The 27,383-nt window shown below is 47.3% G+C and overlaps 1 protein-coding gene across 2 annotated transcripts in view; it reads right to left on the bottom strand.

Annotated features, from left to right (window-relative positions):
- Positions 1-26,184, bottom strand: part of DDAH1 (dimethylarginine dimethylaminohydrolase 1) — a 52,009-nt gene extending 25,825 nt beyond the window's left edge. The window contains exon 1 of one of the 2 annotated variants that reach the window (XM_021405255.1): positions 25,784-26,184. In XM_021405255.1, coding sequence (XP_021260930.1) covers positions 25,784-26,089 — 306 coding nt within the window. In that variant the 5' untranslated portion in view covers positions 26,090-26,184. Of the gene's footprint in view, positions 1-2,047; positions 2,496-25,783 lie in introns of those variants that run through there. The other variant, XM_021405256.1, reaches the window with a different exon arrangement.

Here is a 27,383-nt window from a genome sequence, read left to right as displayed (position 1 = left end):
CCACCAAACAAGCCCTTATCTACTTTCCCACTTACTGAGACCATATTCTTTAATAGTGCTAAATACCACGTTCAGCTGAAAGTGCAGGGAAATGAGGAAGGGGGCTATGAGGAATATATTTCTTCGGCATGTCTGCAAGTGAGTTACTACTGTCCTACTGTATAAACATCTTTGCCTTGTCCAGACATAAAATACAAATGGATTTTAAACAAAGGGAAACCACCATGCTTGCTTTAAATGTACAGAGACAGTGGAAAAAAAAATCAAAAGCAAGACAACAGCTATGCAAAGTGTAACTTTTTAAAGATTCTACTTAATAAAAGCTCTTCTAGATATGCTTTATATGAGACTCCTGATCCACTCATGCCCCTTCAGAGAGGGCTAAGCTCTCTCCCTTCACGTACTTAATTCTGTTCACTGTGCACTTTGCCAGAGATGCAGCTTCATAGACATCCCACCACTTTGTCTTGCAAACAGTTACTTTGGGAAGGGAAATACCTTCCTATAGGCTTTTAAATACACATTAGAAATTAGGGTTTAAGCTATGGTATTCAGAAAGAGCTACTTTAAAGGAGGAGCAGATTAAGAAGCACATAGCCAAACTATACGGGGCTAATTGAATGTGATGACCCATGCTTCCTAATCACACCTCATGTTCCCGAGGCAGCAGGTGCCTGCATCTCACCATATCCATGCTGGCACGCTTCGCAGAGTGGCCACGATGCTGCCAGTGAGTTGGGTGCCAGCACACCTCAGCTCTGGGGACATGTCCCCTGCTCAGAGCTGTGTCATGAGACTGTGTGGAGCCCACTGCCACAGCATGACTGAGGAGAGGCGGAACATGAAGCAACAGCCAGGAGGCAACAATGCAGGAGATGGTGTCACTGCTTCAGCTGGCCTGCCTGATGGCTTTTCCTTTCCCCCTGCAGCACTACATAACCTCGCTGCCATGTAGAAATAAAGGGAAAAACTGAGATGTATAAAATCATAACAAAATGGAAACGATTAGCTCACCAGCTGCTATCAAACCCACCCGAGGTGTGGCAGTAACCTAACAGCTTGTAACTGCAGTGCTCCCAGACAAAAGCTATGCCAGAGCCCACATGTACCTGCAGGACCCAGCACAAATAAAAACCGAGCTTCCTGCTGGAGCGGGGTAATTCATGGAAAAGTTAAATGAAAACCATTCCATGCATTTCTGCCACTGAACTGCTGAACAGCATGATTCCTTGGTGGCTGGCTCTGGTTTCAACTACAGGGCTGGGAGTGACTGCTGCTCCAGGGGAGGATGTCACCACTGCATTGGGCAGCTGAGCCCATGAGGATAACTTAGCCTGGGAGGAGGGAAACAACGTCTGCACCACAGGGCAAGCAACTGGAAACTGCTGGCAGCAGCTGGCATAAGGATCATCGCACATGACTGCAGCATCAAGCCCCTAGCACACCTGCTGCCAGCACCCTGGAGAAAATGAAGGTGCCCTGAAACTTCCTCATTACATACCACCAAGAAAGGCAAAGAGCTTGAGAGCTCCGCATTCGTTCCCCACCATCGCTGGATACCTTTCAGGAAGAACAAGAAAGAAGCATATGTCACACAGCAAAAGCTTTAGTTTCTTCAGTATGAGAGACCTGGATCTGCTGCTGCTGCAACTCCACACGTTTACAGATCTGTGCATTAAGCACTGAAGTGCAAACTTGGAAAAATAACGATGGCTGTACTCTTTCTAGATGCTAGGGTATGTTTTAAGACTCATCTCTACCCACTGCTGAATGCTTTTGATGCACTACCAGTGGTTAGTGCTTGAGGGGAAAGGTAGGAAGCCTGCTTTCTTATCCATTTTGGTTGGTGAAAAGAGCTCTAAGCGTAGTTACACAACAGTGAAGAGAAAAGGCTGCAGAAATGTGTGCAGTCTGCAGGGTCAGAGCAGGAAGATTACGATCTTCTCTTTAGCCTGTTTATCTTGTGCTTCAGCAGCTTATCAAGTTAAAAAGAAAGTGAAGGCAGCAAGCAAGTCTGCATCACGCACCAGATGTTTTCAATACTCACTTCAGCCTAGGGGGACAAACACAGCTTCTCCGTCGGAGACCACTCACTGCAGCGACCAGGAAGATGATGCTCCTGAAAAACCTAGTGCACAGTTTGCAGATACTGATTTATGAAGGTGTATTATTTTGTTCAGAATACAGATAATACTTTACACTCTTGTAGTTACATGTAAGGTGGTGGAGCTAAATTCACCAAACAAGTGATAGATTTCATAGACCAGAAAGATGTCCCTAATAAGCAAAATCAGTTACATAACGAAGACACAGAATTAGTAATTTTCACAAGCGTTATTTTCTCAAAGCTGAAATCGTTATATGCCAGATCACTGAGCAGCAAATTTGCAAGCTAGAAATAAGTGATGCCCAGGAGCAGTTCTACAAAAATGTCACTAAATGTTCAGAAATGCTGCATTCACACGTCAGAAAGAACATCAGAGAATTATAGAATGGTTTGGGTTGGAAGGGATCTTAAAGATTACCTGGCTCCAAGCCCTGCTGCAGGCAGGGACACCTCCCACCAGCCCAGGTTGCCTGCAGCCCCATCCAGCCTGGCCTTGAGCACCTACAGGGAGGGGGCATCCACAGCTTCCCTGGGATGCGCCAGTGCCTCACCATGCTCATACTGAAGAATTTTGCATTAATATCTTATCAAAAACTCCCCTTTTTAATTTAAAACCATTATCCCTTGTCCTATCACCACACTCCTTGATGAAGTTTCCCTTTCCAGGCTTCTTTTAAGAAGCAAATATAATGGAAACTTATAGTTAGAGAAAAAATTAAAGTTGGACATGAAAGCCAAAATAATGGTATGAAATACATTTTAGTACAATGTATCAAAAAACAAAGGAACTTGTACAAGCAAAAGGACCTAGTGAAAGTCTCCAGACAACAGAATCAAGATACAGACAAACATTTTTTTTCTGCTTTGCTTCTCTGAGAACAACAGGAAAAGCATCAGCGATGCTGATTCATCACTAGCTGGAAAGGGTGAAATTTTCAATTTTCACTCCAACAAAGAACCAAAGACACACTTTTGCTCTGTGTTTGGGAAAAAGCAACTGAAGTATTCAGACTGCATCATGGATAGCAGCTTTCATTCCAGCAGTAACACAGAGAAGAAACCTTCAGCTGGACAGGCAGGGAGTACCACATGGGATCAGGGGAACTCAGCCAGCTCTGCGCCTGCCGTGCCATCACCACACTCCAGGACTGTGTCACTGTGCACGGAGAGCGGCCAGTTGGTGCCAAGGCCTCGCAGAACAGCCACAGGCAGGAGGCTGTCATTTCCAAAACCTCACTCAGAGGATGATCCTCAGAGCTCAATCTATTTCACTGAGTAGTGGCAGGACTAAAAGAGGGCTTCAATGGCACTTGCAAAGCCCTAAACAAAGAAGAGAAATTTAGTAACAAGGTTTGACAAAATACAGCATCTGGAAGAGGAACATAAATGAGTAGCAGTGGTTGATGCAGGGTTGGCATTCTTACTTTCAGAAGGAAGGTGATTCAGCATTGAGGTAACTCACTGCAGGCAGTCCGGCCCACGAGGGCTGCTGGGTCTGGGGCTGGAGCCATGAGCCCGCCACACGCCTGCACAGCAGGAGCGGTCAACCCGTGGCCAGATGGCTCCTCTGCCCATTCAGCACGTGAGAGGGAGAGAGCACTCTGGTGAGAAACCGAGGAGCTCCTTTGCTCACAGCAAACGATTGTGCCAGTGATGTGATTTAGGAACAGATGAGTCTGAGTGTCCCAATTTCTTTTACATCTCTTTAAATTGCTGCCACACATCCACGCACATGCAGACATACACTCAGAGAAACCGATGATGTGCTAAGTTTACTACTGAGGGAATCGATTTTGTCTTTGTAGACAGTAAAAGGGCTCCCTGGGGCTACGTGGGCCAGGCAAGGTGCTTAGGACAACATACCTGGTGCTTCTGCTGGTGCCCAGGGATGCTGCACGGTGTGACCTGGAAGCAGGAGGAGCAGCTGAATGCGGAGTTCACTCTGGAGGGGTGGGGGTAAGCCAGCTAGGAAACACTGACGTATTGTCTTTCCATTACTGAAACTTACACTTTGTGAAATGGCATTAGATCATCTTAAGAGGTTTATATAAGGACACTGAAAAACAAGTCCTTTTGCAAAACTGTTTTTTTTAAACGTCTCCCTATTTCCACTCCGCATCAAGATGTGAAAATCCAACACACAGCAAACCCCGCGCTCCCAGACAGAGGAGGCCAACCTCGGCCAGAGTTAAGTCTTCCAGATGTTCCCAGCTCCTTCTCTTCTCTCCATCAGACAGGCTCATAGCACTGCCTTAATTACTTGTTTAGGAAGGATGTGACATGTTCCAATTTAATACATTTAGCTCTTCTTAGAGCAAATGTAGAATTAAGCCTCAGTATGCACTTGACAGATCTCTTAGCAACTAGCGTGCAATCAGCCAACAATGGATGATTCACAGTTTTAGCAAGAGTGTGCAGAACTGCCTGCCAAAAATCTGAATAAACGCACATTGCTAGACACTATGGTAAAATGTACCCTGATCTCTTTTAAACTATTATATCATAGAGGAAAGTTAAACGGCATGCATTCCAGCAGCTTGTCGGAGTCTGGAAATACAATTGAACTGTAACATCTTGATTTTACGATAACTGATGCTTTTCCGTGGTTATTTTCGCTTAATTAGAATAGTGGTACCTTTCAAAGAGAAACACCAAAGTCCATCTGTTCATGTAAATAGGAACTGCCATTTCCGTTCCCATTGCTCTGAAATGGGAAGAGGAGAGCCTGGAGGACACCAATGGGGTCATTTATACCAGGTCCAGCTGATGAAAAGCTGAGCTTACTCCCAGCCCGCTGCAGGGCTGACCGTCCTCTCACCTCCTTAAAGAGCTGCACAATCCCTCGGGAGCAGCATGAGGTGGATGGGGTGTCGTGGGCATGGCTATGTTTGCTTCACTGCCCGTAAAAGCACTTTGAGGATCAGGCCCATTTCCCAGTGAGGCCTGCTGCTGCTACAAAGGCAAGGTCGTTAGCATTTCTACAGCCAAATTTCTGCCTTAGCTGTCCAGTTTCACTCCATGCTTTAAACCTTGCTTTGGGACAGTTTTCCCCATGCGCTCCATGTGGGTATCGTAATACACAAGAACAGACTCAAACAAAGCCTTTACAAAATCCTGTCAAGAGCAAACAAAACAGGGGGAGTGCTGCTGGGATTATTTCCATGCCGCGAGAACACCGAGGATACATCGCAGCCCCTTCCCTTTCTGCTCGAGCCATAATCAGCGAGCGCAGAAGACACCTCTACGCTGCCCTTTCCCCTCACCTGCCCTGCAGCCCTGGGACAGCTGAGATGGGCCCCGGCCCTTAGCTTGGTCCAGGTGTGACAGTCCCTCTGGACGGGCTCTGGCCGCAGCCCAGCAGCCCACTCACCACCTGCCCGGGGCACTTGCACTGCAGGCATCCGCCTCCAGCAGCCCTCTTCCAGGTAAAGCAGATGTGCTTGGCGAAATAAGTGGCTTTCTTTGGCACAGGAGAGCAAAGTGCCTGGGCTGGTTGGCAGAACTCACCTCTAGAAGGAGGGCTGTGGTCAGGGGAAGGAATGTGAGCACAGAACTGCATGCTGCCTTAACGCTGGGGTAGTTGCAGGCTTCCACCTGTGAGGCTGACAGCCCTGCAGAGCAAAGCGAAGGCAGCAGGGGGGTACAGCAAGTGTTAGGGAGGTGCATTAAGTGCAGAATTGCCACAGCTGTGAGTTTCTGTAAATGCACAAGGATGAAAATCAGGCAGACTGAGGACAGCAGCAGGTAAAAAACAGAAGGTGCTTATACATTTATTGCTTTGTATCAGTTTCCCACTGACTCTCAATAAGACAACACTTGATAGACAAACCAGAGCCCAGGATGTTTTTCCATCTACTTCCACAGGACCGCAGCACTGAAAAGAACGCGAGTGGTGGGGCTGCAGTAGGGCCAGGCGCTACAGCTGGGAGCAGCAGCATGTGACCTCTGCCTGCACAGCCAGCATTGCCATGTGCTGCAGGCTCAACAGTGCATCACTGCACGTAGAAACCAAACACTAATTTTGCCTATGAGCAGGTGACCCTCTGCAGGAAGGGAGGCGGAGGGATGTAATTTTTCCACCCAGCAGGGCTGCTGCTCGGGGAGCTGCAATGAAGCGCACTGCTGACGTGAGACCCTGTGCCCTGTGCTGCAGGAGGCAGCAGAGCGGGACTGGTGCACACCCCCTGACAGTACAAAGGCAGTGGGTGACAGTGTCATGAACCCACACCTTCCCCCAGATTTTCTACAGTTGTTGGAGTGCTGCAAAGCCAGGACTGAGCTTGGATTCTTGCGTGTTGTGATAATCAGCTGGGGTTCGGAAAATCCTTCGAAAAATCTAACGTCCTGGCAACCCTGCAAGGCTTCTGAAAAAAATAACAGTTTAACATCTGGAACAAAAACACTCCAAGGAAGTCCAAGAGCAACACAGTGCAGAACATTTTCCCCCCATAACTATGGCTGTACAGCACTTCCTTGTCCCCAGCTCACTGAAACTGGAACGTTTGCAGCAAGATGCTGAAACATTTCGTTGGAAGCCACGCAGGAAGGTGGAAAGATAAAGAGCTATTCATGCACTTGAACATTTTTTAATTTTCTGAGCTTTGTTTATTTTTCTTCCTGTCCCATGAATTTCCTCAGTCATTTAATGCATCTTAATCTTCATCAATATTTAACTCTGTAGCAGGAATACTGCATGCCTTATGTTTTCCCATTTAACTTGAGGAGAGCAGGAGGAGGGGTAGGGAATGGGTCTACGAGAAGAAGAAAAACAGCCAGTTATAAAGGAAACTGCCTTTCCTTTTTCCACAAGATGTCCTGGAATAGAGTCAGGGAGAAAGATGAAAGAGAAAGGTGGGCAGCAAACACATGGTGCTGCTCAGAGCTCATTGGTGTCATGATTTAGGGCACTCTCCTTCTTGCCTCAGGGGGCCCACGTTTCAACCTGGCTACACCAAGACTGGAAATATTTCTCAGGGATGAACTCAGCCCTCAGTAGAAATTACTGAGCAAGAGCTGATCCCTGCAACAATAAAAAAAATGCATCATCATTCTCAACGAGTCTGTAACCTTTATTAATTGTATAAGTAACTTACACATATACATGCATATGAAATGCTTTCCTTTCAACTGAGCATATGCACGTTTAGCAAAGCTTTGCAATATAAGGGAAATCCCATCGATGTTACTATTTCCTGCAACAGCAACTTCACATCGCCAGCAGCAGGCAGGTCTGTCCGAAGCCGCCTCAAGCAGAGCAGTACTGTCGCAGCCCAAGGTACCAGCACAAGGTGAGTGACAGCAACGGGACCCACGCGCCCACTGCTGCAGTGCTAAAGGCAGCATGGAGCTCATTGTGCATTTGCATCCACCAGCAGTTCCAAGATCCTAAGGCCCCTGAAAAAGTTGTGTACGTCTTCAGTCCAGTCAGAGAAACCAGACAGAACTGCACTATACCTTGGACAACAGGAGTCAAATTAGCCCAGAAATATATCTCATTTCAGTGCATTGCTTGGAGGATTTATATGCATGAATCTCAGTACAATACACTTTCCTACAAAGGGAACTCAGACTTTGCAAAACACATGGGATTACTCCTAAGGAATGCCTCTAACATGACAGGACAGCAGAATCAGGCCTTGCAGTGTTTCCAGCTGCAAGTGCACCCAGACACGAGCAATGCCACACAGTGCCCGTGGTGCAGCCCCAGCCACCTCTGGGTCAAAGGCAGAGCCAAACCCAGCTAATACTTCTCATGTACCAGTATACCCCAAAAACGTGGAAAGGAGAGAGGAGCTTCGACAGAGCTGCCAGTGGAGGGCTCAGATTGCAGGACCAAGATTTAATTACACCCCTCTTCCTGCTCACAGCGGAAATCTAGAGTGACATCAACAAATACCGGGCACACAGACAACAGCTTTCAAGTGCTCTCGCAGAAGTTCTCAACTCCTCCCTCCCCCTGTGGCACGGGGCTTCGTTACACACCTTGAGCACACAACCCTGCTCGAAGGGAGCCCAGCCACGGCCAAAAGCCAGGACCATGCAGAACGCATCTCAGCTATAGGAGACAGAATGAGGGACACTGCTCACACTGGAGAAGGATCCACACTCACCACTTCACTGCTCTGCATACAGAAAACTCTACCCAATGAAGCAAAAACAGAACCCAAACTCAGACCAGAAATAAAGCAAGCACTGGCTTTCAGCAGGCTCCCAGCAGAGACACTAGATTTTCTGATGATTTATTTGTTCATTTAAGATAACCTCTCTCAATCAGAGCAAACAAGATAAACAGGCACTTCAGAAAGAGTACAAAAATGCTTTTCAAATTTATCCTGGAATGTTTTCCGGACTCATGAGATTTGCCTCAAGTTTTTATCTCCTCTCTTCCCACAAATACAAGCAAAAACCATCAAATCTATTCACTTGTTTCAAGCAAAAATAATAAGAAAAATGTTTTTTAAAAAAACAAAATCAATACACAGCTCTTGATCTCTGTCATGAAACAGAAGTCAGAGCTACAACCTGATCAGCTGGATGCTCCAGTGGCACTGCTGTGTGACACGAGGGAATCATAGAGAGCTTATCCACCCTCGGGCTGACCACCATCAAGGATCCCAGCACTAGAGTTTTTCAAGCGGTCTTTGAAAATGTTTTCTTTAACATAACTGTGTGTGTGTGCACTGAGCCACTTTCTCCAGTGGCTGTTCAACAACAAAATACGTACAAAAGGCATTTTATTTTTCAGTTTATTTCATCGTGACATTACATTCCATAAGACCTAAGCAAAAGTTCCTTAACATAAACTAACAAATGTCCACTTTGGACAACATTCAGCAGCATCCAAACTACAGCTGCCACATTTTAGTCCTCCTGGGTTTCTAAGAGTTTCCTCTAGCCCTGGACTACCCAGTACCTCTTGCCATGGCTTGGTGCCCCCCATCCTTTCACAGAACCTGGACACCCCATTGCAGATGGGATAAGACCAGCACTACCAGCTCAGAGCTGAAGCATCGCTTCATGGACTTCAGCTGCAGATGCACACCTGCCCTGCTCTGGACACCTCAGACACATGGACAGCCTATTCTAGCCCTTTTCTATTCCTCCCATCTTCCCCCAGTATCAAACTGGGATCTTGCTTGCCGCATTTTCATCCCACATCATCCAGATAGGTCCTACCCTATCTGCTGTAGCTAATCCCCCCCGCTGGCAGCTAGCAGTCCATGAGACCTTTGCATCTTCACTGCTGGACTATATAGAATGTAACGAATTTTTAATTAAATGGGCTTGATGAGTAAAGTCATTCAAATTTGGCTTCATCAGCAAGACAAAACCCCAGCTGTCTTTCCTAAAGGATATAACGAAGCACAGTTTAAAATACCTGGAATCTAATTTTAGCATGGCAGAACAAGTTAGCAAAATGAATCTGTGAGGTAAGCAGGGAATAGCTGAAAGAGAAAAAAAAATCTTTATGGGGCAAGTTTTGATCATGCAGCTTTTACAGAGACTCCGTCATATATGAGTCGTTTCTAACAATCCAGCAGGCTCAATGCAACCAGTAGCGAGGTTGCAGCTGGTTTCACAGAGGTTATCACTGTACATTCAGTGTATTAAAGGAAAAAGGTGCAAGAGCCTCAGAAAAGTACCTCCAGGGAAGTTACTGTAGCTCCATGGAAATGGAGTAAATAAAGCATGCATCATCAGCACCTCCTCAACATGCTTCTCATCTCTTCTGGATGAGAGCAATACCAGGAGCCTCTCTTGTTTAATCTGCAAGAGAGATTGCACTCGGTACTGAATGACTCTTCACATCGACTTCAGTGGGAATAAACTACCCCGGATTTCAGGAGGAAAAAAAAGCACTAACAGAAAGTTAATGAGGTACAGAGTTATGAATGGACCAAAGAAAAACTCTCCCAAAGCTACTTCCTGCCCTGCTGTGACAGAATGCATGCCTTCTAAGGCTTCCCCCTCTCCCCCTTCCCTTCTTTGGGCAAGGCATTATTGTACCCCAAGACTTTCTCCATTTTTCTGATCAGTTTCCATTATGTCCTTTTCCTTTAAAGTTCCCCACTGTTACAGCTCCATCAGGAGCAATAATGCTGAAAACGGCAGCACAGGCTGGATACGGCTTTTAAAATTGTCTTGAAATGGAGCCAAAGTGGAATAAGTCTGCTGGACAGGGGTAAACGTTCGGCTCCCTGTCTCCAGTGCGGGCATCTCGGCTTCTGCCCAGGCAGCTCTGCACATGACAAAATGGAAATTTTTAGAGCAGAGTCTAGCTCAGGTTAAGGAAAAATTTCTGACCTGCAAGTGTAGAAAAGGGCGTTATGAACCAGGGGGCTGGGTTTGACTCCCTTCAAACCAGGGGGGGACCCCAAGGTAGAGCAGAGCCAGCCCAGCTCCAGCACAGGGAGCTTCCCCCCCGTCCTCCTCCACTGGAAGGAAGGAACATGATGCAAGTTCACTTTGTGTATTCATTCTGATGTTTTTCTGTTCAACATAAAGAAAACCACCGCCTTCCCCCACATACACACGCTTTGCTGTGTGATTATCATTTTACTCATCGTCAGATATTTCTCTCAGCTACATCCCCATCTCACCATTTCGCACTAGCAACAAGCACCAGGCCAGCCTTGGAGCTGGCTGGCAATCTCATGAGACAGGCTCTCACAAGAATTTCCTGCTTCTGGTTCGGCCAGACACACTGCAACAACAGACCTTCTCGCGGTATTTTGGCACTCCCTTTCCTCCTTCAGGCCAAGACCCAGGAATGCAAGTGAAGAAAACTTTTAATTTTTAGAATTTTAAAATAACTCAGCTCTTCTCTCTGCTGCAGTGGATGTCTAGGTGGCTTCCACTGAGATGAGGTAAATCGGAAGCTATGGTGCTGAAGGTATCACCAGGAAATTTGTTTCCCAGTAAACAGCTTGGTCAGACACCACCACAGTGGGATGCCAGGGCAGTTTCGTCCACAGAAACAAGTGTTATTAAAGAACAAATGACCCTGATCCTCCCAACACAATGAGATGTGTTTCCGTGAGCCCTGTAGTACATCCAGCAAGCACTTCCAGCAAGACAAACTAGTTGGTGAGAACTGCATAAGGCCATCAAGAAAGACCTAGAGATCTTTCATGCACATTCCAAAAGTGCAACTCACAAGGGACTGAGGAAGCCAGTTTCCACATTTTCCAGTCTCTTTGAATTATAGTGCAAGGCTGCACTGCACTTGGACAAGGCCGTTTCTGTGCAACTAATGGCTCAGTAAATACTTCAAATACTTGCAAACTGTTACAGCCCACATCTGCACCTCAGGGAGCATCTTTCTAAGCATCACTGCTGGGTCAATACACTTCCCACCAACTGACCAGCTTCAGAAAAAGCCTTGCTGGAAAGGCAGAATTCAGACCATGTACAGATGCCCTCAGGAACATCTCCTCTCATCATGTTAGGCATCACCTTTCAGGACAGCCTAAGCACATGTCCATGCTTCCAGCAAGAAAAAATGGCCATGCGGGACATCGGAGAGGCTTCCTTTGCGAAGGTCATTCCCAGCACTCTGGCAGCTCAACTTTTAGGGACTGGTTTGAAAACTGCAGCCAAAATTTCTCAATACAAGCTCCTATAGCTGGTTTGGGCTTCTAAATCACGTTTAGGCTCAGAAGCTAAGGGTCCTGCCTCTCTGAGATGCTGCACCTGGACTTCCCATTCTGGCTTTGGCTGGGGGTCGCAGGATGCTTTCCACGGCATGAACAGTTATTCAGGCATGTTAAAACGCTTAAAAAAGACCATGCTGCTGATCTCATCTATGAGTTATCACCTACACTGCTGCCTGTGCAGGGGTGAGGGTAATGTCTGGCAGCAGACAGCGTGTGAGATGAGCTCTCCCTCTGAAGGAAAGCTAGGGTTTACCGCAGCAGCCCCCACACCTTCCACCCCTCCGGACTCTGGCATAGTTCCCCAAAAGCTACATGACTGCATCAATCATCTGCTAGGTATGAAGGGACAAGCCTACAGGAAATCTGATTACTAAAGCAGGCAACACACGTGGGAGACACGTCAGGTGCTTTATGCATCAATAACAAAGAGATGGGCTTTTCCATGCCCGGAGGAACATTTAGAAAGCAAGACACAAAGACTAAGTGTTCTTTAAAGGTATGTGCTACACATGTATTTAGCTTGTCCATAAAACTCATTGCATTAAATATTACTACGCCCTATTTTATATTACTATGCATGCAAGTTCTATTGTGTTACTAACCACACTCACAAGCACTGTGTGCTACAGTTTAAAACCTCCTAGTCAACATCTAAGGCTAAGAAACGCTTTCAAGCTAAAACCATGTCATTTTGACAAATGCTACATTACATCAGACTTTCCACTACAGAAAAACATGATTGTGAGATCAGCTTAGAGAGATGGTAAGTAAGCAGACAAAGGAGGAAAGAGTTTAAGCACTTTAAGCTGAGGGGAGCGACTACAGGCTCTGTGTTAAGCACTAGCACCTTGCAGGATTGAGCCCTCCCTATGTATTTACTTATGTCACAGAACAAGACACGGGTCTTTATTTTTTTTAAACGCTCCTTGACTGTTAACATCACATATACACAAGAAGCTGGGTTTGTTACCAGTACAGTACCTCATGTGCAATTATGTGGGTGAATTTGCTCTCAGGAATGCAAAACAGGGTTCTATTTTTAGACAAGGACTTTGTATTTACACAATCTCAGTGAGACCGTACACACTGTTTTATTAACAGCTCTTTGTTTACATACCATCCCAGAGCGATAAAGACCCATTTCTTAAGATGTTCTGCGAATACTGAAGGCCACTAGAAGGGCTGGCAGACCTTTAAGAGCTCCCAATAAGCCTCTGGTTGGGTGCAGTAACCTTATAAAGAGGGTAAGGAAACTCAGCAAAGTGGAAACTAGGTTAAAATCAGAGAAGCCTGGTGCAGAATTACAAGTGGTGCCTTTAGTCCTTAAAAATCAAACATGGAAGGAGCACCCAAAAAACTGCTCAAAAGCTTTCTGCCATTTCTTGTGTTTGCTGATAACTGACAAGGCTCCCTTAAGTATGGAAAAATGAGAAAGATAAGTCATGTTTAGGAAATTTCAAAGCCATAACATGAAAAGAACAAGCCCAGGAGGGAGAGGACATGCTCACCCCACGTGGAAGCTGCTTGCAGATAGTGGAGCAGGACAGTCACAGGAGCACTTTTCCCACTGGTACTACAAACTCACTCTTTGCCAGAGCATGGATAGCAACACTTGTTCATATGTTGTTCATATCTTCCCTGGCATTTACTTTTGCTCCTCTTCAGTCATCCTGCATCTGACTACGAAACAGTGCCATGGCAATCTGGGCTGAAGGGAAGCTGCAGCTCCAGCTACTGGGTCAGGCAAGCCCACTGGGAGCATGACTGCAGCCAAAACAATCAACACCACAGCAGAAGGAGATGCAGCTTAAGCCCTCCCTCCCTGCCCAGCAGGGCCAGGTTACAAGCCACCAGGCCCCAGGCTCATGCAGCCTTTGTTTCAGAAGCCTGCAATCAAGGTCATGGGTTCACACCAGGTTTCCACACAGAGGACTCACAACTGGGAGGAGTTTTTGGACACATGGCCACAGACAAATACTTACCACCCATTGCCAGCCACATTACTTCTAGTTCTGATTTTGTAAAAACCATTTCATAGTTGGCAGAGGAGACACTGCGATGCACACCAGGCCCAATGGTCTGCTGTCAGAAAGGGCTTTCAGGCCTCTTGTCGCATTATCTCAGATAACAAGATGGATGCCACTCCTGCCAGTCTGCCACTCATCAGACCCACCTGAAAGTGTCTGCTGTGGGTAGATACAAGAAGATCAGCAGCTCTGTTTTGCAGATTTTTAGTGATTTGATTAGCTGTGAAGCAGGGGTGTAAGGGCAGAAAAGAGCAGCACCACTTCCAAAAGGCTCCTTGTGCTCTGAAAAAACAAACAACTGTTTTATACACCACCAGTACTAGTACTTTCAGGGTCAGTCTTTATCAGGATATTCAGGAAAGCCTGCCCATAATCTCCACAGTCAATACTGGCAGATTATCAATAGCCATCAGCTTCCCCACGACAATGATGACCTCAGGGGCCACGAGAGACTGCCCTCCCCACAACACCTTTCTGCCAAACCTCCTCACGGACTCTCTCTTCCACAGCACTAAGCCTGGCTCTCAATACATCAAACCTCTGTATGCCAAGTATTCATTGCTAGGCCTTTCTAAGAATCATTTTGCAAAGCTTGGATCGCAATATGTTTTCACAGCTGATGTGGAAAAGCTAGAAACAACATTTCCTGATGAGAAGCCTGTGTTACAAAATGTGCTCTGTTTCTTAGGGTTAATCTGACTTGCTGGGGGGAGAAAAAAATCCTTTCATACTGTTGACACAAAATACTTCTGCTTTTCTTAATAGCGGAGCCATTCCATTTTCTAGTTTCTGGGCTAGGATGGATATATGGAAGCAAAGAAGACAAAAATTAACATCTGACCTCAGAGCATCCATTTGTGGTGCTACAATGGCCCACCATTGTAGCCCCACCATTGTATCCCACAATGGCATAAGCCACCTGACATCCTAATTAAGCCTGAATGAAGGTTCCTACAGCCCAGAGGGGCAGAAACACTGGCAAGACACTCACAGCAGAGAAGTGCCTCCCAAGTGCAGATCTTGGGCCACTCGTGACCTTCAGGATCACAGTGAGTGACTCATTATGAGGCTGCTAAAGAGCTATCAGTATTACAGCTTATTCATAATACATCAGCCTCTTAAGTGGGTCACAGAGACTTGGATATCCAAGTAGCCTGACTCCAGCAGCAGTCAGTGCTGGCAGCTTAAGGAAAGAATAACAGAGAGAGGACAAGTATAGAGTGATTCTGTCTTCAGTATAGTTTTGCCTCACTTATTGTAAGAGGCAACATACACATTTCCAAAGCCAGATATTGCATCTGGATCAAAGTTTTGAACAGCTATTGAAGGATCTCTTTTGTTAACTTACACCCAGCTGCACTTTTGGACCCCACAACATCCTGGCAATGAATCTGACAGCTCAGTTGTGCATTGCATGACAAAGTACTTCCTTCTGCTTGAGTCTGCTGCCTGGGTATTTCTCTGGATGTCATCAAGTTCTGTACTATCATTCCTGTTTCTTTTTCACTGTACCATTTGCAATATAGAGCTCTTCTATTTCTCCCCTCCTCTTGCCTAAAATAGCTTTTCTGGACAAAGGCATTTATTTAATCAGCCTTACTTCACACAACTCTGTACTGCAGCAAGATCTTCTTTCCCACCCATACCTTTTCTGCTTATGCTGTGTATCCAAGATAGGCAACTAGAACTTCAAACAGCATTTCAGGTCCAGGTGAATAATTAATCTAAAATCCATTTTAAAAAAAGCCTTCAGTAATACTGCATGTATACAGTTTTTATAGAAGCTTTGGCAGTGCTCATCTAAAAAGGATTGTCCTAACACGGAGTCCTGCAGTCAAGGAAATCTGGAAATAATACAGTTGTCCAATTTGTATCTCTCTCCATCAGTATCTTTACACGCTTTGTGTTTGCCTCCCAACAGCACTGCTCACTTCAGCTCTACCACACTTTGTAAGCACAGGTGTTAGTACTCCCATCAGAGACAATCGATGAGCCAAGAACTAGCATCAAACCTCAGGGAAGCCTAGTGGCTAGCAATAGCCACAGCTCCACTTCTGAGTGCAGTCATCACTGGAAGAACATGAGATGCATGCCTGAGAGCCACCATCCTTACTGTTTCAAGCACAGAGATATCACACGTTCACGCAGTTGGGTAGGTGAAACTCTCCAAATCACTTGAATAGTCTGGAAAATGATCTCCTGTAGGACTTACACGTCTCTCATCTTTACAAAGAGGTATAGTCTGGAATTTACTGCTAAAGTACTCTTTAAAAAAAAAAACAAACAACAGCTTGCTATTCCTGGACAGGCCAAAGCCTAGCTCTATCTCTAAACCATCGACTTTTCCAGTTGGCTGAACACATGGGTTTGCACAGAGATGACCACCTCCATGGCTACTGGCCTGCAACACAAAGGACACCAACTACATGGCAGTGCAGAGAAGGAGGCACATGCAGGATTCCTGGCCAGGGCGATCACCTCGCGGGCACGGAAGGAAAAAAGACAGCTCTCATGTTATGCTTCTTTCCAGTGAAGAAAAGACAAATCCAGAAAAATATCACAACACTGCTAATAGCATCCAATTATGTGGCAGGTCTTGTTTCAGCTTGCTATGGTGGCCAGCTGGGGGTGAGCTGAGAAAGAGGATTTGATCTTGCCAGAGAACTTCAGCTGGCATTCAGAGACAGATGCGGAGAGCCAGCTCCTTTACTATTAACACATGCAACCCTTCCAGAAACAAATTATCACAATTATTTTTTGAAGACAGTGCCAAGCACTGACTTTCTACTGAAGTGAAAATGAATTCTGCAAGTCTCAAACAAGCTATTTTTGACGTATGCGTTTGTTTTTGCTGTTGACTCGAAGTAACAGGAAAGTAACAGAGCAGCTAACTTGTCTGTGATCGGTCGCCTCAGATGAATGCAAGACCTGAGACATGTACATCTCAGCCATAAAACACTTCATTTGTTTCATTTTTTTTTCTTTAAAGGAAATATTAATACTACTACAAAAGAAGCAGCAAGAAAGGATGTCATCTGGTGCTGTTGGCTCATCACTTGTCCTCACCCCAGAAACAAGGCTGATCAGTGCTTACTGCTGGCCAGATCACACACCAGAGTGAAGCTTTCTTACAGCACGCTACTTGACTGAATAGAGATGTGTCTCTGTATGCAAATACAATGTTTAACCAATTAATGATCAGAAGTTGCCAGCCATAGTAATCACTCTCTTAACAGGAGCACACTCTCTACAGGCACTAACACACGCAAGCCTTCCAAAAGCAATGACTGCTACATAGAAGTTGCTGTGTGCTGGGATAACTTCTGAGCAATGAAGATTCTTGCTTTGTACAGGTGACTCACGTTTCAGGTTAGACATCTAAAAATCCAGTCTGCATTTCTGATCCAGCCCTACTTACGAGGAGACTTATGACAAAGACAAGAAAACCTCTGAGAACTGAACAACACAGAAGCATAGACACCATGTCCTTAGACTAATTTGTACCACTAGGCTCTCTGGATACTCCATATGAGTGGAATAACAAGTGCAAGCATGCTACATGGCTGCCTCTTGCAGCATCCTCAGTGGAGTCACACTGTGTCTGTAGCCAAGATTGAGTAGCCGACCAACTGGCCAGAATCAGTCCAGAAAAACAGCAGCAAGGGAACAGTATTGATATTGGCAGAACTTAAGATCTGTGTGCTTATTTTAATTTAAAAAGTCAGTGTTTAGACCAGCCATGCTTGCTGATGTGCTGCATGGCCTGGGGAGCTCACCAAGTAGGACAACTGGAAGCACTGAGTTGTTTGTTTTTTTTAAGAGGGCAGACGGATTTCTTCCTCCCAAAATCCCACTTGACCAAACCAGAGCTTCTTACTTTTGCCACATGGATGCTTCCACATCAGCAGTAAGTATGTTTTACAATTAGCCAGAAGTTTTTCAAGCTTTATCAAAATGACAGGCTCCTACCTGAGCTGCAGGCCAGGCACTCCACACATATTACCAGCAAACTGGAGATGAATTTGCAAGGGGCAGCTTGTGAGAGGCAGAGAGGGAGATAGAGATCTGTGCTCCTTCCTGCACATGCGTCCTGGCACAGTGCTACTGGGACAGCCCAGGAAGCTCAGCCAGAGACCTTGCTCTCTGTACCATGGCATCTCAGTAGACAGCTCCTCCGCATGCTCCACCACTCGCAGGAGGTGCTGGCAGATCCCCGATGAGCAAGAGAGCACTGCAGCTTCCATATGAATGCCCTCCTTTGCAGGGTATGTGGGGGTGCTGCAGGACCGCAGGGAGAGCAAGACTGAAAAACCCATCAAGCAGCTCGCACTGGGGATTGCACAAACCCACCTTTAAAACCCCAAAGCAAAACTCCAGCGGTGACTGTGGTTAAACTAGTTTTTATGATGCCTTAAGTGAGGTGGTTGCCGAAGAGAAAGATTTAGCTTCAATTTGACAGCCTGGTCAGAATTCTCTTGGGGAAGCAGCAAGGTAGCTTCAAGCCATCTGTCTAAGTCAGAGCAGCAGAAAAGGCGCTTTTCATTCTTTTAAGGAAATGCTTAAGGTTATTCGGAACCTTAAAGCACTTAGCATTTGCGCTGAACCATGAGCTCACAAAAGACTATTTATCACAGCTAGAGGAGCAGTGATTAAGAAAGGTACAAAAGCTGACCATCAGGCATGCAAAATAATAGGTGTCCAGAGGAGATTAAAAACAGGCATTTAAAGGCCAAATTATTTTGAATCTTTTGGTCAGCACATCAGACATTGCTGAGATGTAGCAATTTAATAATAAAGTCTAAATGCTGCCTCTGTTAGAAGAGCACGAAAGTCAAGTTGCTCTTAGACCGTCCTGCGAGATTGTTTTACAGTTCTATAGATAGAAACCAATTATAATGAATACAGTTATATTGATTTGACTAGAAGCCGCTTCCTAATATTTTTATTAAATCTGTGATCACAGTAGCAAAATTGAAAATGAAAGAATGTAGTTCTTGGCACAGCCCATTTGCCAGAAGTGTAAGCCCTATTAATGTAGGGTCAGAGCTACATCAGCAATGAACGTTGTGACCAAAGCAGAATCCCCCCAAATCACAAGGTAGCATTCCAACTACAAACCTGATGGAAGGGCAGGGCCACAGAAACAATTCAACTTGCTTTTAAAGCAGACTGCTTAAAGAGGCTAAAATACTCCTTCCACGCATCTACTAAGACTACAATTATATAGGCCCCTGACATTGGTCTATCTACTACCGCCAAAAGTGTTTGTTTTTTTTCCAACTTGCCTCAAGTATTTTTAAAGAGGAGATTTTAATATTAAGACAAAACTTCTCTACTGGTTACTTTTCAATTACACTAACAGCAAGACACTGATGTGAAAGCTAATATAACATACTGAAGAAAGCACTGATGTAGATTCTGACAAAAGACACTTGTTTGCCTTCTGTACACCATGATGGGCAGCAGAAAACTGCTCTCCCTCAGCATGGGCCCCAGCACACCCATCCAAGTGACATATACTTTGGGGAAGATCATCACACTTGGTTCTATCAATTACATACTCTCAACGTTCTCCATACGATATCTCTGCAAAAGACAGCTAAAACCTAGGTATCCAGCAAAATCATCTAATTCTACATTTGGCTGGGACTTCTCCATTTTTCTCCATTTTTCAGAACACTTGAAAATAGCAGTAACAACCAAAGACAGTATCATTTACACTTTCACTCTGGTTTTGAAGTTAGAATGAGAACATGGTGAGAAGAAGAGGCCAAGGGATCACATGCAACATGGGAAAGATATTCAAGAAAAAACAGTCTGAAGAGAAGGGTGCCTAACACCAATTCTAATTTGCTTCTGGCATCCTTCACATAAAGTTTCTGATTATGTTTACTCTCCAACTGCTTTAAGCACCAACCAATGACAGAGAGGTACTCCCACCGTTTCTACCAAACTTTCTAGGCAGAATACCAAAGATTAATCAGTAACACCACAGATGAGGTGCAATAAAAGCATGCAAAGGGGTCAGAGCAAATGAACAAGACCTCCAGTATCTGTTAGGATAGTTTACAGAACTATGAATTATTTAAAGTCATATTTGTTTTGTTTACCTCTTGCCTCTCTAGTGATCAGAAAGCGCTAATCCTCCGTGGAAATGAGACAGGTCTTTGCCAGTTCTGCAGAGAAATGCTGCTTTAAATGATTAGCCAGCAGATACAGGTTCTCATGCACTAGCATGTACTAGAAAATAAAACCTCCATAGCCTAATTAAGTTCAGGAGCTAGCAGAGCCTTGAATCTGTTCCTCCTGAGCTAAGGTTTTCTATTAACAATTATTCTATGGAACCATCTAGGTCTACAGAGGAGATGTCTATCATTTAGCAACAGCAATATAACCTTACCTGCCTGAACAATATATGTATATAAACTCCTTACCCCTGACTGCTTTTTCTACCCAGCTGCTTCTCTGAAGGCTTTCTCAAAGGCCTCGGCCACCTGGCCTGAGAACCACTCCAGCCAGTACCAGCACTTGAGATTCAGGAACAAAGCTCTGCCATTCAACAAGCAGATGCGGGAAGAAGAACCCAGCAATGCTCAAGGGGCAACCGGGAGGCTCTTCCAATGCTTGCTGAGACAATGGCACTTGATAAACATATTCTGTTGCTACTCATGCCCTGTCTTCCTGCTTCCTATGCTGCAGCAATGCTGCTTCACAGGTTGTCGCCAGGGGGTTTTCTGGGGAAGAAAAGAGGCTCTTGTGGGGGCATTTCCTTTCTTGACCACCAATGGAGGAACTGCTCACCGTGATCACTTCTGCAGCAGCTACTCTTCCTTCCCTATGCAGCAGCTGAAAAGCAGCCACATTACTGGGGGTCTATTTTGCTAAGCTTTTGGATTTCCATCTGCCTGCATAAGCGCTGAAATGGTGCAAATGCTGTTTGTGCTATCACAAGCACATTAAGACAACTTAGACAGTAAGCGCACGTGCTGATCAGGGCTCATCTCCACATCTAACTCTGGTGGGTTCAGAAGGTGACACGAAGAACTTATACCAGTGGAACAAACAATTGAGAACACACTTCCGGGACAAGAGGTGCTGGAACTCGATCGCAGTGTTTTCACTGGAGTTACTCAACTTGAACATCAAGCGTGCTGGTGACTGCACACAGTCAAACAAAACACCAGCTTATCCACATTAGCCATCCATCTCTGGCTTACTTTAAGAGCTTTTACCTTTTTACTAAATCCCAAACTCCCCAGAAACTATGAATTTTAAAATAAGTTCAGAAGTTGATAGCACAGAAACATAATGCTGTGAAATAAGCCTCTGCTTCTTGCGAACAAATCATTAAATGCATGACCAATTTTTCTACTTTACTAAAAGAAATACATACTGGGCTGTTTCCCAGTACTCACTGAACATGACCAAGTTGAATTCTACTCTTTTTTTCTACCCTACAATAACTTGGAGCAAGAACAAACAGCCTCAGAGGCTGTTTGGTTTTTTTCCAAGCAGACAACCAGTATAGAATCCAACAGTGCTGGACTGGTAACCTGTAGTATATCTGTAACTCATGGAAGCTCAGTCAGTGCTATTAAGGACTCTGCAGAAATTTTCTGCTGCATACATTAAAGTAATTTGATGACAAGCCTTCTTAATAAGGAGTCTAGTCAGTGAAAGAACATGCTGCAGTGGTTCTTAAATATTGCATTATGGTTTTTGGCAACATGAAATGGAGGAGGATGGAGACAGAGCAGCTCAGTTCATGCATCTGGCAGGCAGCTTATCAGGAGACACAATGTGCCTGAAGCAGAGCTGCTCCAGCTGCATATTCAGCCAGGCTGCTGTCTTTGGGATGCACCTTGAGTGTCCCCGCATCCTTCATCTTCCACTGCTCTGATCAGGCTTTGGAGCCTGACCTACCACAGGCCTCTTGGCAAGCTGCCTGGACACAAGCCCTTCTACTAACACACCACAGGAGCAGTAGGTAGCCTGCAGCACATGGAGGTAAGGGAAAGGACAAGCAAGCCCTGCCTGGCTGCAGCACCAGCTGGAGCTGCTCTCCTGCACTATGGGAGATTCAGGGCAGGAACACATGCTCAGAGGACAGGCTTCGCATTAACTGGGTTAAGCCAACCATGTGTCAACCACTCTCTTGAAGTATTCATGAGTTATGCTTGCATTACATAAAAAGATTAAGAAACTGCTCTTTGAGAAACTGGTACTGCATGTAGATCGCAACCACCTTCCTCCTCTCTGACAGCCAGCTGACAGCGTGAGTGACAAGGCACTAAAGCAGCCCCATGCACACTTGCACCAGGCTGGTCAAGCCAGCTGGGCTAGGAGTGAAGTCCTCTAGAAGTAGCATGCAGAATTCAGTTTCACAAGGCTGCGTCCTTATGATTCTGTAGAAGTGTATCAATCAGACCAGGAGCCAGGGACAGGGAAGGGACCTCAGGAGGTTTCCAGTCCAACTTTCTCTCAAATCAGGGCCAGCTATCAGAACAGACCATGCTGCTCTGGGCTTTATCCAGTCAAGTGTTGAAAGCCTCCATAGATGATGGCAGAGCAGCTTTTCCAGGCCTTTATTTCACTGCTTGGCTGTCCCCATATCATGGTTTTATGATTTTCGGTTATTGGTATTCCACATCATAACATCATGTACTATATATACCTGGTTTTCAGAAGAGAAGGACTACTATATTCCCCAGGGTACTTCACTTCTCTGTTACCACTTCTGGCCAGAGGGAAAAGATAAAAACTTGCAGATCATGAGACCTCATCCCTTTTTCCACCCGTCTCTTGTCTTGGCAGCACCTCGCTCTCCAGTCATCTTATCGTTGGTAGTAGAGTAAGGCCTACCTTGATTTTGGGACATTCTCTCTCTGTATTGGATTTATCAGCTTAAACTGTAATTATATTGTATTATAGTGTGCTGTTTTGCATTCCAATATCTTATTTAGTAAATTAGTTTGTTTCTCCTCAGATTGTTGCCGCTGTTCTTTGCTCTCAGGGCCATCTCCTTACCCTTTTCACCTTTTCCCGGGGCATGGGCCCGTGGGTCCCCCGTCCCATTCGTCATGGAACCAGGCTGAACGCCTGTAAACCATTGACACCCCACTGCAAAAAAGCCTTCTTGCTATCCCATTAAACCATCATGCTTCAATTTACACCCATTGTCTCGTCATCCTGCCACACACGATGAAACACCCTGCCTCTGTTCTTGATAACCCATGTATGTACTGGGGGGGTGCTGTTAGGCCCGCTAAGCCACCTCTTACCCAAGTGGAGCAGGTCCCTCAGGCTGAGCAGCTTTCCAGTGAGTGTGGTCCTGTTGGTTGACCTCTTTCCTACACTAAGAGGAGAAACCAAGATTGGACACAGCCTATCGATGTTGTCTAACAAGTGCCAAGTAGAGAGGCACTTCCCTCAGCCTACTGGTTCTTCTCATTGGTACAGCCCAGGATGCTGTAGGCCTTCTCTACCACAGGGGCACATGCTGCAGGCTCACATTCATCCTGCTGCCCACCAGACCCACTGTGTTCCTCTGCAGAGCTGTCCTCAACATGCGTGTCAGCCAGGCCTTCCCTCAGCAGGAGGACAGCCCCAGGTGCACATGGCATGCTGCTGCCAGCCATCATCTCCCTGTCTCCACAAAGCACTGCTGTAGCGGTGCTCCCTGGAGAGCAAACTGTTATAAATAATTAAGTTACATGTTCAGACAAGCACTACACTGCATTGTTAGTTTTAAGAGAATGTTTGTTGAATTCTTTATTTTTATTTTTTTAAACTCATAGAAAGCTCATGGGAGTAATTGCCCCATCATTCAAGGACACTAATAAGGTTCAAATTATGCTTCAGAGTTTTTCCTCTTATCTTGATTTATGATTGTGCCTGGACAAGTCACCCATGGAAAGAAGTAAATCTGTTCTGCTGTTTCTAGTATAAGTCTACCACGTTCAAGTTTTATTTCACATCACATCTGAACTGCTACTTCATGAAAGTAGTCAGCACTATCAATAAAGTGCCTCGTCTCAGCCCCAGCAGGCACGGACCAAGCAAAAAACCAAACCAACAAAAAAACCCAAGAACATAAGCAGAATAGATTTTCTATTATTCTCAAACTGACAATAAACTGTGTAATTCAATGATAAATTGTTACCATATGCATTCCCTCCAGCACAATCCTTCTTAGTTTTTTTTTTTTTAAGTGGATGAGGGGGAACAACATCTAATTATGAATTAGAAGAATTTAACATAGTTAGAATTACATCGTAAAGATCAGATCTTGATTTTTTGTTAATGGAGGAAAAAAACACAAACTGTTTTACAACACCAATACTTAAAATAAGCCAGATAAAACTGATGTGGGGCTTAGTGTGCTGCTCCTAACCCCAGGAGAGGGTTAGTGCTACCAGGCACTCACATTCAACAGCACTTCATTCGAGGGCCCTGCAGCCCTGTCCCTCTCTCAGAGATCACCAGCTCTCCCCCATTACTCCTGCAGCCTTGAGTTGTCTTTGTCCTCTACCTCTGCAGAACCAGAACAGCCAGCAACACTGAAGGGAGGAGAAAACAACTTGATTCCCTGTATAAAGGAGTACCCTACATCACTTTATTCCTTGTTTTATTGTTCTTTTATTTCCTTACACCACCTCAAATGATATAGCAAACAGTTAGAGCCACTAGCCCATTCAGTTCTGCTGCCCTACCTTGTCTCCTCCTATTCCCTCTGTGTTGGCAGAACATGAGACCTCAAAGTGGACAAAGAAATGCTGCCTCCTGCATTCTGCTGGTGCTCTGGTTGCACGTGCCCACCTCCCGCCACTGACACCAGCTGTGTAACATAACCCAGCACCCCTCACTGCCCAAATGCTTCTGGGTTTTCAGGCTTACCCAGACATAGCCTACACCACTCCACACAGACACCTCTCCATTAGTACAGAGCACAGTCGGTAATGGAGACGTTTCTCCTGAAGACTCACAGCACACGCCACTGTCTCATGGCAAAGGACCTGCACAAGCCCACTCAGGCCCTGACAGCTCCTGGAAGCAACATGTGGCACACACTTGGCTCTGCTCCCTCTAAGAGCATGCAGGTGTGTTTGAAGCAGCAGGTACACACAGGGAAGAGCATGTGTGTAAGAGCTGTTCAATATCTCAGATTAGCTGAGAGACAAAATTCAAGTGAACTTTATTACTAGAATAAGGGCATCACATCAAAGACTCAGAGCCATACATGCTCCATTGTGGTCCAGGAAAGCCTCCCTTTGGCCCCAGGCAAACCAGCGGGTGGCTGCATATCACGAGGCCACAGCAGCGGCACCCCAGAGACAAGCATGGGGACAAATAGGGTCACACCAAAACCTGCCAGTGGGAAAGCAAGCACCCAGCGCAGGGGTCCTGCAGCCTGGAGATGGGTGAGCTGTTTGACTTCCTACTCTGCTCCTCGAGGAAGTGGGTGGGTGGCACTTCGCTGCCCGCCAGACCAGCTTACGGGTGGGCTGAGTGCATGGAGAGTCCTGCGAACACCCGAGCCGGGCCAAGCAGCTGCACCCGCTCAGCACTCGGGGCTGCAGGCACTCGGGCCAGCACACGGGAGCAGGTCCCGGGCAGGGGCCGGGTGAGGCCCTCCGGCACCTGTAGCACCGCCCGCAGCCCACCGCGCCACGAAGATGGATTCGTGGCCGAGCGGAGCGGCGAGGCCGCCACACACCCGCACCGGTTCTACGGAGACCCACGCGAAGGACGCGGCTACACCACCGGGAGCACACGCGGCCGCGAAGGGCCGAGATGAGTCATGGCTCACAATGGGGCAGCGCGGCGCTGACCACGGCCGCACTCCGGGCGCCCGCGGGCCGGAGCCTCCGTGGGGCGGCGGGGCCGGGAGGAGCCCGACGGTGCCGCCTCAGCAGGGACAGGCGGCCCCCGCCGCGCCCCGGCAGGGCTCGGGCACCCGCCCCGCCCCGCACGGCGACCGTGCCGTACCGTACCTCCTTCCTGCGGCTGGGCGCGCCCGGGCGGGTGAGCAGCGCCGTCTCCTCACAGACTACGGCCGCGTCCTCTACGAAGACGCAGTCGGGGAGGCTCTCGTCCGCCGGCAGCTCCAGCACCTGCAGCCCCAGCTTGCCCCGCAGCACACCCACGTACAGCTGGTGCTCCCGCTCCGCGCGAGCGAAGTCCACCTCGGGGCCCGCCGTGCTGCGCAGCGCCTGTCGGCATAGCGACTCGGGCAGCGCCCGTACCACGGCGTGCGTACAGCGCCCGAAGGCGGCGGGGCCGCCGCCCAGCCCGGCCATGCTGCGCGAAGACACGGAAAGCTCCGACCGACACGGCCCCGCACGGCTGCCGCCACCACCGGCCCTGGCAGCTGATAAAGCGCCGCCCGCGGCCCAGCCGCGCCCCATTGGCTCCCCACCAGGCACATTTCCATGGGGCCGCCGCCAAGCGCGCTCCCATTGGCTGGCGGAGGCGGCCGGGCCGCGCCATTGGCCGCTCCCCGCGGGGCTCCGCTTACCTGGGCGGCGGGCGGTGGCACCGTGACCCTCGTAGCCCTGAGGGGCCGCGCCCGGGTGCGCTTGGCGGGGCGCTGGGCTCGGCCGGAGCTGAAGCTCGGTCCTGGGCATCGCCCCCGGGCGGGGCGCTGGGGCTCCGGTACCACAGCGTTGGGGCTTGGGGTGCCACGTGCCAGGCCCCGGCGTCACCGCACCGACGGGCGGGCATCGACTTACGGAGGCGTTGTGTGCCCCGTGACGCCGCTTGCGCGGGCGCCTCGCTGGGGCCGGGGGGCGAGGGCAGCGGACCGCGAGCAGCAGCACGCCGTATGCACCTGGGGCCGCCCTCCCGCTGAAGAAGCCGGCCTCCGAGCTGTAACCACCGTGCTGCGCCCGTTGGCCCATCGGCCCGTCGGCCAACGCTGTGCACAGCTCCCGGCACGTGGGAAGCGGTGGGAGAGAGCTCCAGCTGTGCCCGCAGCGGTACATGGTCATTCTGGTTATCAGCCTGAAGGCCACAATGTTTTTTTCCTTAACATTCCTGTCAGGCAAAGCCCCCGCTGACCTTGTTTCGAAGAGTTCTAGCAGTTACTCGGGTGTAAGGTCATTTCTGTAACAGTATCTCCCAGTCTATGTGCACAATGATCTTCATAACCTCGTAATCACATCCAAAAAATTCAGACACCTGCATCTCCCCGTGCTTCTGCACCTGAGCCTGGTGTGGGCAGCGTGGCACAGCCACTGCTCTGGCACGGCTGCCGGCCCCACAGTGCCTGCCCACAGCAGCCTGCTCCCCTGGGGCCAGTGGTTTGTCCCTAACTGCACATGGAAGATCTCCCACAAAGGAGAGATGCACTTCCAAATGCAGTGCGGAACAAATGAGCGCAGCCAATTCCAAATGACCCTTTGTGCGCTTCTACAGGACCATTTGTCAAGGGAGCTTGTTGCATTTTTTCATTCCTTTAAGGTATTGAAGTTTCCACCTCTGCAGGACAAACTAGCTAGTAGGGACACTAGCATCTTGCTCCACCTCTGCACTGGGGACTGAGACAGTGGGGATTTTCCATCTCTTCCCCTCCAAGAAACACTTAATTCCTCC

Source organism: Numida meleagris, chromosome 7, assembly GCF_002078875.1.
Source record: "Numida meleagris isolate 19003 breed g44 Domestic line chromosome 7, NumMel1.0, whole genome shotgun sequence".
In the NCBI taxonomy this organism is placed as follows: domain Eukaryota; kingdom Metazoa; phylum Chordata; class Aves; order Galliformes; family Numididae; genus Numida; species Numida meleagris.
This window is presented reverse-complemented; position numbering and strand designations above follow the sequence as displayed.